Source organism: Accipiter gentilis, chromosome 12 (assembly GCF_929443795.1).
Source record: "Accipiter gentilis chromosome 12, bAccGen1.1, whole genome shotgun sequence".
Taxonomy (NCBI): domain Eukaryota; kingdom Metazoa; phylum Chordata; class Aves; order Accipitriformes; family Accipitridae; genus Astur; species Astur gentilis.
The window spans coordinates 35,578,266-35,590,903 of NC_064891.1; the positions used below are offsets into that span (position 1 = coordinate 35,578,266).

Consider the following 12,638-nt stretch of genomic DNA (forward strand, 5'->3'; position numbering starts at 1 on the left):
TTCCAAGCCTGCCGAAACGTCCCTCTCACTACGCCAGACCCCCTGGCCTACGCGGGGAGGGGGCCGCCTTCTCCCCGGCTGAAGCACGCTGCTGCCCGGTAAAGCCTCCACCGCGGCGCTTTAGCCCGCCGCCTGCGGATCCAGGTGCCAAGGGCCCACGCCGGAGACGTGAGGACAGCTCCCACCCGCGCCCAGGTGAGACGCAGGAGCCACCGCGTATCTCCAGGCCGGCTGCAAGAGGCGGACTCCCCCCACACGCCCCGCCAAGGGAACGCAGTAGCCGCGCACACCGCGGCCTCCAGGGAGCGGCGGGGGCCGCGTCAGTTTCATCCCGCCGCTCGGCAGGGAACCCGGGGAACCCGGTGTCGGCGGGACCCACTACCCAGGCCGAGGGGTCTCTTCCCTCACAGGCAGAACAGCGTGAATCTGCCTGCCGGGCTGCCGGGACTGCGCCGTAAGGCGTTGAGGCAGCGGTCGGAAGCCACAAAACCAGCCGCATCGCAACGCGACGGGACACCGCGAGGAAACGGCCAGATCTCCGCCCGTACCGGGGCTTGTCGGAAGAAAAGCGCCGCGGGGGGGCTCGTAACCCCCGCCGGGCGCTGCTGCCTCCCCACCCCGGCGGGGACCGAGGTGAGCGAAGGCGCCGGCCCCCTCACGGAGCTCCCCGCCCGCCGCCTCGCCCTCCTCCGCCTCCACCGCGGCTGCGAACCCCTGCGCCGGAGCGAGGGGAGGGCGGCGGCGCGCAGCGCGCATGCGCGCCGGCGGGCGAGGCGGCGTTCCCTTCCCGTCCCCGCTCCCTTCGGTCGGCCCGCCGCAGCCATGGCGAGCGGGGTGAGGGGGGGGGGGCGCGGGCGCGGGCGCGCGGGCGGGACGTTGCCCGGGGCGCGCGGAGGGGGCCCGCGCGCCGCAGCCGCAGCCCCCGCGCCGGGGGAGGCTGAGGCTGAGGCGGAGGCTGAGGCGGAGGCTGAGGCTGAGGCTGAGGCGGGCGAGCCCCGCGGCCCGCCCGCCGCCGCGCCGGTGACTGACCGGAGGCAAGGGGTTGCGGGGCCGCCGGCGGTTTTGCTCGCTGCCGCCCGGACGCGGCGGCGGCGGTGCGAGCGAGCGAGCGAGTGAGCGGCGGCGGCGCTGCTAGCGAAAAGTCGGGGCGCGGGGGTTGGCCTGGCGTCTCCTTACGCCTGCCCTACGCGTGTGAGGTATGCGGCGGCCACCGGTGCCGTTATTTTCGCGTGGGAGGAGGCTCCCGCCGGCAGTATTTGCAGGATTAGGGACGAAAGTACGTGCGTTGCTGCCCGCCGCGCGTTGTAGTCGAGCCCCGTGCGCCTTTTCTGGATCTGGGGGCTCCGCTCGGGTGCTTGGAGCGTTGGTTAGTCACGGTGATGGAAGAGCAAGCAGAAGGCCTTGAGCTGGCCCGGTTTCCTGAGGGCTTTGGGCAGGGGTGACTTAACGAGTTCGGAGGAAGGGGAAACCGGCTGGCTTTGCGCAGGGGGCCGGGAAGGTGCTGGGTTGCCCGTACCGTCGGCTGAGGTGGGTGGGCTGGGGGAAACCGGTGAGCAGGGCTCACGCTGTGTGTTTTCTTCCTGCGAGCGTGGAGAAAGAACGGGTGCGTGCTTAGAAGGTTGCCGCTTCGCAGCAAGAGCGATCCTCGAGGCCGCTCTCCAGCAGCGGTGCCAGCCCGTTTTCAGTACAGCTGGAGCCTGCTGGCTCTCAAAACCATTGCCTGGCAAGCGTACTGCGTTGCTTTCAAAACACCACAATAGTCCAAACCTACTTAATACCACTTTAATTTCTGGGGGCTGCTCAGTGCCCCGGCTCTGAGCAGGCTGGGTGGTCTTGCTTGTCTAGACGCTGGAGGCGGGTTGGGGCCAGCAGCGGTTTCGGAGTGGATAGGGCAGGTTCTGTCACTGCCAAGAGCTCCATTTCGTCTTGGGTGAGGTAGATCGTGCGTGTAGCTACAGGCAACTCAGCAGCTGTGTTCCCGTGCTAATATATTAATAAGAGAAAATGAAGAACTGGTGAAAGTTGGGGTTTTTTTCCCCAGTTGTTGGCTTCAAGGTTTTCAGCAAAGCAACGGCATAAAGCTTTGAATATCGAAAGGTCAGGAGATGGGGCTTTTCTGATATCCACTCTGAATAGTCCAGGGGCCTCTATGGCTGTATGCGCTGACTGCAGTTTCAAAAGCGAGCTGCTTAAAAAGTTTCCGAATTGGAAGTTACTGTTTCAAAATATGCTTCCAGATGTATAATGTTAGTTCAGAATTTATCCCATAAGGAGACTTGTCTTAATTGTGTGCTTAACTAAGCTTGTGGAAATTCAGATTTTAGGAATGCGCAGTCTTTTGCGCGAGAGCAAGTGACTTCATGAGGGGAGGACGAGGGATGGGTTGAAAACCAGTAAATTATTTACTGAATGATGGCTTCTCTTGCACTTCGTGCCTTGAATTTAGACTTTCTGGCAGAATCTTTGGTACATTTAGAGATTATGACCGAATGCCTGTAGTGTGATTCCACAGTTAGTTACTATGCCACGTTCAGTGCATTTTTATAATATTTACCCTGGTAATAAAAAGCGGGGTAAGGGGAATTCACAGTTCTAGGTGAAGGGTGTTTCTGTCCAACCCAGGCCCCCACCGGCTGTAGGAATGGGTACCTGTTTTGTATTACAAAGCTTCAGGCCTTTTAGGGTTGGCAGTATTTATTTTAGCAAGTTTAAGCCAAGGTAAACATTTGCAGTTCTGCTACTACAGGTACAGCAGGGTGTTAACTGGTTCTGGCAAAGTCCGATAGTGTTTATTGTACAACAAAAATATTACAGAAAGTCACGAACTGCCCATTATTTTCTCCTATACGTGCAGGTGATGAATCAGACCTAGCAAGCTCAATCGGTGGTCTTGGCGCTGTTATTGCTTCCAGGCAGTGAAATTTCAAAGAGGCTGGATGACTGCGTGTCTGGTCTTGGGAATTTGCATTAGTCCTCTTTCAGTGATGCCATAGGAACAAACAGATAGTTTGCATGCACAAAATGGCATTTTCTTCTATCGCTTTATAGTGCATGCTATGAAATGCTTCATACTTCCAACTACCATTGCAATGGCTTAGACCTTGTTTGCATGGAAGAAAATCAGTGCAAGTCTTTTAGTATAACTGAATTATTCCAAAATAGACAGATGCTATTCTGGAGTAGATTGCAAAGGGATCTGTTCCAAAGCAGTCAAGTCTTCGACAGCATTCCTCGTCAGGTTTTATGTAGATAAGGTCTTGATTTGATTTCACAATTCATCTGTGTGTCCTGCAGGAAGCTATTGCATATCACATTTGCTGAAAGATGTGTCTGTCAGAAAGCAAAATTCAGATTATTTGATACCCTGCCCATTTTATCCTGAAGGACAGACCTGGAGTCATGCTCTGTAATACAAACTAACATCTAAGGGTACTCCAGATGCTTACCCTTGCAGCACCTGAAGCTACTGTGATTGTGTAGCTGTAATGCCTGCCGATTTCCTCAGTCAGTTGCGCATACATACCTGTTGGTAGGATTGGTTTTACAGATTCACAAATCCTGCTCTTTCATCCAGGCTCTACACCATGTGGCTTGAAAAGCTTCCTGGGATGTATAGGGGTGGTTGCAGAGCAGGATTTGTCACGGTGCTGAGAGCAGTGAATGAAGACTTGCTAACAGTAACCCACGCAGGTTCTGCAGAGGTGTGGGTGCACAACAACTGGCTGACAATAACTGTATAGCAAAATCTCTCTGGTCCCTATGCATCACTGGAGGGCTTTGCATGTCACCTGTATGCACGTGCATCTCCTTGCCAAAATCGTACTCAGAAGCCATCCTGATAAGGAGCAAGAAATTCACTCTCAATATGGGTCTCGGACCATTATGCGACCTCCAGTTTGCTTTCTGAATTTTTTTTAACTTCGAACACTCTGTGCTCAAGGAACACATCTCAAATGAATGCCAGTCTCTTATTTTAAACCACCATTTTTATTATGCAGTCTTTCCATTCCTATTGCTCATTTCACTGCAGTATTCAAGTATCTCCTAAGCATTCCTGGGTTTATTATCCTTTTTTTGTCAATAAGAGAATGACATCCAAATTTCAGATCTTGGCATACTCATTATTATTTGGCTTCCTGAAAGCAAATGTAGGGCAACTAAACCTTTGTGTTGAAATTACGAATTTCAGATCTGGGATTATTTCCAAAAGCCAGTAGTGTTTCTCTTATTTTCTCACTTGGCTGAACAAGAATTATTTTAAATGAACCATACAACAGATGTCCTCTTTTTTTGTTGTTGTCTTTTAGGTTATTAAATGCAAGGCTGCTGTTGCCTGGGAGGCAGGTAAACCTCTCTCTCTTGAGGAGGTGGAGGTTGCTCCACCAAAAGCTCATGAAGTTCGTATCAAGGTAATTAAATCAATCGTTAGCTGTATGTATTGTATTTTGGGAGGCTAAGTATTAAAGCTGAACAGTTTGTTTACCAACAGAAGAAATGTTGAATGGATAGCATCAGTTCATTAGTATCTCAGCTGGCTTTACAAAGAAGAAAATTATGGTATTTAGATGTTCTGTTTATGAAAAACACTTAATTTCTACTGGTCTCACTTCAGAATCCAGTCTAAAGACTATGGCTAGTCTTTGGGATCAATTTCAGTTGTTACAGGCTAAGCTCCCACAAACCATCTGAGCTAGGAACACCTTTGATCTTGTTTGAAGGGCAGCAGCTTGTGACCTGTTGCAGCTGTGTAACATGCTGGATTTTACTTCAGTCAGGCCATAAGTTACTGGGTGCTGAGCTGTGACTGGTCTCTTGGATTCCCCATACCAAAGTTTCTGATTTGATCAGGACTTTCCAGTAGCCCATATCTGCCAAAAAGTATACGTTAAAGTGAAATTTATGTCTGTGGAAAGGGTCTCTGCATGGTGCTTAAGACTTAAACTGGGTTTATGCAGTACTGAGTTCCGTGTGGTCTCTCTGATCATTTTACCTTTGAGAGTCTAGCTATTTCAAATCTTGAGATACCAACCTACTTTGAGATGACTTGGAGTACTGATTTCTAGCTTTAGGAAACCAGATGTCGTCATCTACCTGTTTCAACATCAGAATTTAGTTGATGAGAATGAGAAAAGATGTACTATCATTACTTTAATTTTTCAAAGTAAGAAAAAGTGCCTTACTTTGGCACTCCTGTGACTTGCCAGGAGTGAAAGTAGGTTGGCCATATCACAAACACTGCCAGGATTGGCAAATTTGTCCTGGTAATTATTCTAAATTTCTAACCAAAGGGAAATAATTAGGTCTGTGCCACTATTCTGTTCTCCAAGGTGCCTCAGATTATGTATTTCTTCACAGATAGTCGCCACTGCTGTCTGTCATACTGATGCCTATACTCTGAGTGGTGCTGATCCTGAAGGATGTTTCCCTGTGATCTTGGGTCATGAAGGAGCAGGAATTGTAGAGAGTGTTGGTGAAGGAGTAACAAAAGTAAAGCCGGGTAAGAAAATATCTTACAAGTTTTCTGCCTGCCTTGAAAGTGTTATTTTGCTACAAGGTCAACTGTCAAATTGGGCCACTGAAATGCTATATTGCAAGAGTTCATATATTGTCTTATTCTGGGGTGTATGCCTGGGTAGATTTTCCTTGTCTGTGAGATACAACACTAATCAATTCAATGTGCTCTTGGTTTAATGCTTGAAACAGCCCAGCGTACCAACTTGTTACTTGAAATTGCATCAATATAGTTACAAGAGGGATTTTTCTCAAATTACAGTTGTTAACTCTTGGTTTAATTTACGGGCTTAAAAAGTTTAGTCGTGTTATTCACTGTTGATTTGGGGTTGTTTTGTTTTACAGTAACATTCCTATTTGTTCTGGAATGATGAACATCTGATGGGCTGTCTGCTCAGACATGAGAAAAGTGTTTTATCTAGCACTCTCTATAAACAATGCTACTCTATGCCATAAACAGTTTTTAATAAACAAAGAAGGTTTTAAGTGAGCACAAGCTCACATAAAAGCCATGAAAATTGAGTAACTTTGGTTTTTACCTAATGCCTTGCTTGACTTGATAACTAGCCACAGAATATTTTTTATTTTTTCTTAGGGGATACTGTTATCCCTCTATACATCCCCCAGTGTGGAGAGTGCAAGTTCTGTAAGAATCCTAAAACAAATCTGTGCCAGAAGATAAGGTCTGTATGGTTTTTATTTTCACATACAGTATAGTATTTGTTCAGTGTATGCCTATTCTAGTTATGAAAAGTAATTTACAGGCATTATCTTTGAAGAATAAATCTCTTGTTGCATCATTTAATGACTTGGAGAGTACATGTTTTAGGGACTCAGTTATGCACTACTTTCCATTCTTCCTTAAAATTTCTTTTCTTTTCTTCTCTTAAATAAACCTGTTTCTCTGTTTTCATGTGTGTGAAGGTGTAAACTGCTAGCTTGTATCCACAGCTTTGAAAACATAAATACTCTGTATTTAATCCATACTTAAGGGAAGCACTTCAGGGAATTTAGCTGTTGGGAGTCAACACCAAAGCTGTCAAGTGGTACAGAATTATACAGAAAGCTCTTTTTTCCTTAACACCTGCTTACCAGCTAAATTCTGAAATAAAAGTCTCCCAAACCAAAACAAAAACCCCAGTGACATAGTTGACAGGTGCTATTCAAGGGAAATGTAGTGAAGGAGGTGAAGATGGGGGTGTGGTACTGTGGCACAAGCAGTTAGCATTGGTAGCTAACAAGGTCAGCATGTTGATAAATTTCATTTCTTTCAGTGCTTCCATGGAGGAATTAACAACATAAAGTTTAAGGAGTTTAGCATCTGATTTCTGTGAACTCCTGGGTTTATTGGTATGATTAAAAATAACAGTGCAAGTATGCAACAGCATCTCTGGGCTACTTAACGGGTAGTGTCTGGTGAGAGTATTTACTGCTTAAGACTCTGACTGTACTTTCCTGTCTTTGCCTTAAGAATTACTCAAGGGAAGGGACTCATGCCTGATGGTACCAGCAGATTCACCTGCAAAGGAAAGCAGATTTACCACTTCATGGGGACTAGCACCTTCTCCGAGTATACTGTGGTGGCTGATATCTCAGTAGCCAAGATAGATGCTGCAGCACCTCTCGATAAAGTGTGCCTTCTGGGTTGTGGCATCTCTACTGGCTATGGGGCTGCTGTTAACACTGCTAAGGTAAAGGCTGTGGTTGCCTCTGGCTCTTCTCTGTCACTATACCTGAACCAAAGTACACAGATAGCTTGGGGACTAGATTAGGACTGTGAACATGATAACCAAATTTCTGTTTCTTCTTCCTCTTCAACTGGTGAAGTTTAGCTAAGAAACTGTAACTTCTCCATAAAGGCCAGATCAGGTTAAAGGAACCTGATGCCCCTTAGAGGAAATCCAGGTAGAAGGTTCTCTATCCCTTTTGATACCAGCCATATATAAATTACTTTTCCAAGTTGTCTTAATCTTGCTGCAAGTTGTTCTGATAGTTTGAAGCTCAGGGTGAGACAGAGCTGCAGTTGTCTTTGGGCAAAAAGAAAAGCTTAGTACCTAAAGAGCTTTTGGATGGAATTTCTGTGTAGTTTCCCATATCTAAAAGGGAAGTATCATCCCTCATGATAAAGTCTCATAGCCATATATGTTTGCTTCCATGTTTCCTTCATTACAGACGACTTACCCTGTGTTTCCCACTCATGTGGAAGGATGAATTTTCTCTGTGTTGCTCATGGATCTTTTCTTATTCCTAGGTGGAACCTGGCTCTACATGTGCTGTCTTTGGTTTAGGAGGAGTTGGGCTGGCAGTTATTATGGGCTGTAAAATAGCAGGAGCGTCCCGCATCATTGGCATCGACCTTAACAAGGATAAGTATGCCAAAGCCAAAGAGTTTGGAGCCACTGAGTGCATTAGCCCTCAAGACTTCAAGAAGCCCATACAGGAGGTGCTGGTTGAGATGACTGATGGTGGTGTAGACTACTCATTTGAGTGCATTGGTAATGTTGGAGTCATGGTGAGTGTTCGCGTAACAGTAGTATGTAGAGGGAGGGGATAGCTAGCTGCCGCTTAGTTGTTTAGCTAAATAGCAAAATGAGCTGCTTTCTTGTTACAGAACACATCATACTAATTTATTTATTTTTTTTAAATAGTAACGATAACTGCTGTGACTAAAAAGGCCAATTTACATCCAATCTTAATTATGTAATGAAAGCAGATGCTACTTCTGAGGTTGAAAATGGTACTTATAATTTACAAACTTTTTTCATTAATGGGAGTTGTTTGAAATCCTGAGTTTTCATATGTTGACAGTTCAAAAATTCACAAAGCCCACAGGAAATATATTGTGCGATGAACAGTAAAATCTCAAGGACCACTCAGTATTTCCCTAATTCCTCAAATAATGAATTTAACCTTTGGAAATGCAGAAGTATTACTGAATATAACGCTAGGTTTTCAGGAATTACAACAGCATTCCTACCTGTCGGTAACATGGTCTACATTGTCTCTGATTACAGTTTATCCCAGTTCCCAGAGGGAGTTCAGAGTGACTTCTCTGGAAGCCAGAAGGGATATAGAAAGAGCAAAGTTTAACAGTATAAGGAGCCTGAACGAATGGGAAATTTAATGTAATTTCCAGTGTATTTATTGTTCCTTAAATACTAATGTGGTGATTCGTTAACTGGGGGAAAGGAAGCGCAACCTGTGCCAGTCTAGGCAGCATAAACATTAACAATAAACGCTCTGCTTTGTCCTATGCATCTGTGAAGAGGGCTGCCTTGGAAGCCTGCCACAAAGGCTGGGGAGTCAGTGTCATAGTCGGAGTAGCTGCTGCTGGTCAGGAGATTGCCACGCGGCCATTCCAGCTAGTAACTGGGCGGACATGGAAAGGGACCGCATTTGGAGGTAACTCTCTTTTGGTATGGGTCTAAAAATAATTTACTATGGCTTAAAGCTGGGAAGAACACACTGCCTTGCTTTTGCTTGTGCAAGAAATGTACTACTGACAGGCCATTTGTAAATGCTGTGTTGACTTTTACGATAAACACTTTTAAAATCTAATATTCCTACAGACAGGCTACAAATAAACACATTGGTATGATACCTCACATATTTTGAAGAGAGAATATAACTATATGCTATTCAGCACTAAGGGAGTGGTATAGGGCGAGTGCTCTATCACCAAGTGAAGGTTTGGTTCAGTTCGGTCCAGTGAAAGGACCTAGTCTTTGGGGAGGTGGGAACTCACTTAAACATGTTTGTGTTGCTTAATCACTAAGCAAATTTTGGGGCTAACATGGGAACGTGCTATGGAGAGCTTTAAAATAAAAAGCAACAAGTGCTTGATACACATTTTCTGCTGTCAAACTAAAAACTTGTTGAGACTTTACAGCTACTGATAACTTGGGATTCAGTAATTGCTGAAGTTCATGAAGTATCCAAACTTGATGTTATTATTACACTGTCCTTTTTGCAACTAATACAAAATTTAGTTGTTACAGAGATAGAGGGGCTGATAGAGACGCCTCACGCATGCTTTCCTAGGTGAGGGCTGCTGTTATGTTGAATGCTGAAATACCTAGTGAAAGGTTAGCACACTTACATGTTTGAATAATGTGTGCTCTTGCCAGACCTAGCTGTCCTCTTGCATTCCTTACTCACTGCCTCCCTAGAGCAGGAGGGACAAATATGTCGCTGATCTCAGTTCCTTTCTGTATTTACCCCACAAGTACCCATGTAAGGGTTGTATTTTTTTCTTTCTCTCTGTTTTCCAAGGTGGGTGGAAAGGGGAAAAACAAATGCATACTTTCTTTCAGGCTGGAAGAGCGTAGACAATGTACCAAAACTGGTGACTGACTACATGTCCAAAAAGATCAAGGTTGATGAATTTGTGACTCACACACTGCCTTTTGACAAAATTAATGAGGCTTTTGAGCTGATGCATACAGGAAAGAGGTAATGTTCATAATACCGAAAGGCGTAGAAGACATTTCTTGATGAGACACTGTCAAAATATAAGTTCCCTGCCCATGTTTTATGCCCTGTCATGTTTTAAATAGGGAGGATAAAGGCTGACATATACCACACATATTCATTCTGAGATAAACAAATACACTTTCTCTGAGCTTCTAGGCATGTGCCAAAACACAAGCAGAGAGTAAAAAGCAAGAAACAAAGTGTAAGGGAAATACACAAGTATACAAAGCTGATAAAGGGGACAAGTCAGTCTTAGGCTTCTGACATCACTAACACATTCTTCCTCAGAAAAAGAAATGTAAAGAGACCGAAGGGGAGTTCACATTAATACATTTTTACAAGTCATTAAGCTATTAGTCTATTTTAATTAAATAGTAGATTTCAGTATATTTTCAAACTATCTAGGGTAGATTACCAGCACAATCAGTCACTTGGAATGATCTTTTAATATGCTACATTTTAAAATATTTTTTTCTCTAGTTTGAACTGGGGTAAAACATTCATATGATGGGTTTGTACGTCTTAACGTATAGCAGTTTATGCCTTTCTTAAGATAAATGGCAGTTTGGACTGTTCATGCTGCAGACTTAGGCCATAGCTGTATTTAACTTCCTAAGTGAGGCCCAACTCCACTGCACATTGAAGTGACCTGACATGCTGGTAAAAAACCTGCTGGATGTGTGATGAGCCTTGCTGCCCCTATAGCAGTATACTTTGCAAGTAGTGATCAGCCTGCAACAGCAGTGCAAGGTAGGGTATTCTTATCAGAGGATATATTGGTTGATCCTTGTAAAGAAAGCCCTGTACAGATACGGGCATGGATGTGCTTGAGGGAAAATGGGGACCAACATGGGGATACTGTGGCAGAACTTGGTATCTGCAGGTTAAAATCTAACGCCAAAAAGGGAAAAGATTAGACAGTTTTAGCCTGAGGTGTGCTAAAGCTTGTCCTGCTGTGTCTTTTCAAGAGCAGGCCTCTTCTAAATGAGAGTTTTAATGAGATACTCTGTAAGTTGTTGGAAATTCAGAGACTCTTAATGAGATAGCTGCCAGTGCCTCTAAGAGTAGAAACCAGCCTATTTAGCAGACTAGGTCACATACTTTTTTAAGAATGTGTTTTGAATGAAGAGAAGAATCAGCAGGTGGACAAGAGGAAAAATTGGAGACGTGTTGTAGCAAAAAAGAAAATCTTTTCCTGCATATTTGCACTAATGCAGGCAACTCTGTTTATCCATATTTAGATTCATCTTCAGATGGATAAATAGTTACCAGCATTATCTTCAGAAACCAGCACGGTCTTTGTATTTTATTTTATCTCAATCCATATTGATGTATAGTATATAACTTTCTCAAAAGTAATAACGTTATCTGCTTTATCTCGTATGTATTCCTATTTTGGATGAGTCAGTTGACAGTAACTGCATTTGTACTTTTTACAATTGGAAACACTGCATCTATGCAAATTTCATTCAGCACTTGATCCCCTTTCCCAGTTACAAACTTCTGCATCATTTCAATGCTTTATTCCTACATGAGCATGTTCTGTGAAACTAATAGCAAAAGTTGCTTAAGATTCTCCAAGCAGCTGAAAGAGGGAATGCCTGTAAATACTGATGTTCCTGATCAATATTCTGGACTACCTACAGAAAACTAACATGTAGTTTGAAAAAGCTTCCATTTTCAGTATATCTTATTGGGGGAGAAACTAAAAAAACCCCAATTATAACAAGCATTACTTTTTAACCAGGATTTTTAATTAATATTACAGGCATAAGCATAACTTCATTCCTACAAGAGATGTTAAAGTATGTCTTGGCAATGAAAGGGAGGGCAGAGAAGGGGAGAAAATGGGCTTATTGGTAACTTTTTTTTTCTTTTCCATTTTAAGCATTCGAACTGTCCTGAAGCTTTAGAGCCAAATGTGGACCTTCCAGTTGGCCAGCAACAGGGTAACTGTCCTTTTATAATGGAATTTCTGACAGAGGGTAGAATCAAGCAAATGAAAACTCACTGGGACTAGGAAGACAATGTATTTTAGGGTGAGCATTCTGAATATTAAATAACAAAAAATCGGTAACGACTGAATAGTGTTACAGAATTAGCACTGGTTGTGGAACTTCTTTTTCTGTACTTGTTCTTCAAATTCAATAGTGCCTAGTTCAATCTACTTAATAAAAGCTTATTTCTAAACACGGTGTTGGAATTATTGAGCATTAAGACTGTGACCGATTGCTGTGTCTTACTGTTTTCCTCTAGTGGTTTTACAGTATGTATGTATGTGACAGAGGAAGAGTGAATGGTGTGGGATTCATTACACTAGGCAGTTTGCTAAGCACAGGTGTGTCGAGAAGCAGCATTGAGGTGCTGTAGCTGTACTGAGAGTGGCAGGAACTCCAACAGCTGTCAGGCTTCTGAGGCTATTCTAGGACCACAAAGGATGTAGCGTCCAGCTTGACCTTGAAGACAACTGCAGAGCAGAGTGGGGTTGTATATATATGACCTAAGTGTCCAGGTGTACCCATGTTCACTTGGGAAGTCCATATTCTGCCTTCTTTCCTATTTGGATCACTACAGTAGCAGTAGGCAGCCTGTTGTAAAGATGATAGCGTAGCTTACTCCAGTTACTTGCCAGAGTGGTGTCCTCCAAGACATCA

General features: G+C 44.4%; 1 protein-coding gene across 1 annotated transcript; it reads left to right on the plus strand.

Annotated features, from left to right (window-relative positions):
- The first annotated feature begins 735 nt into the window (after window positions 1-735).
- Window positions 736-12,174, plus strand: LOC126044759 (alcohol dehydrogenase class-3). The gene is made up of 9 exons (XM_049814916.1): window positions 736-834; window positions 4,308-4,409; window positions 5,356-5,497; window positions 6,107-6,194; window positions 6,983-7,202; window positions 7,763-8,023; window positions 8,778-8,913; window positions 9,825-9,963; window positions 11,873-12,174. The coding sequence occupies exons 1-9, from the start codon at window positions 823-825 to the stop codon at window positions 11,895-11,897; spliced, it is 1,125 nt and encodes a 374-aa protein (XP_049670873.1). The 5' UTR covers window positions 736-822; the 3' UTR covers window positions 11,898-12,174.
- Window positions 12,175-12,638: the final 464 nt, after the last annotated feature.

Coding starts and splice junctions, on each gene's coding strand:
- LOC126044759 (XM_049814916.1), top strand. Junction 6,195..6,982: donor AATCTGTGCCAGAAGATAAG/GTCTGTATGGTT, acceptor CTTTGCCTTAAG/AATTACTCAAGGGAAGGGAC. Junction 8,914..9,824: donor GAAAGGGACCGCATTTGGAG/GTAACTCTCTTT, acceptor ACTTTCTTTCAG/GCTGGAAGAGCGTAGACAAT.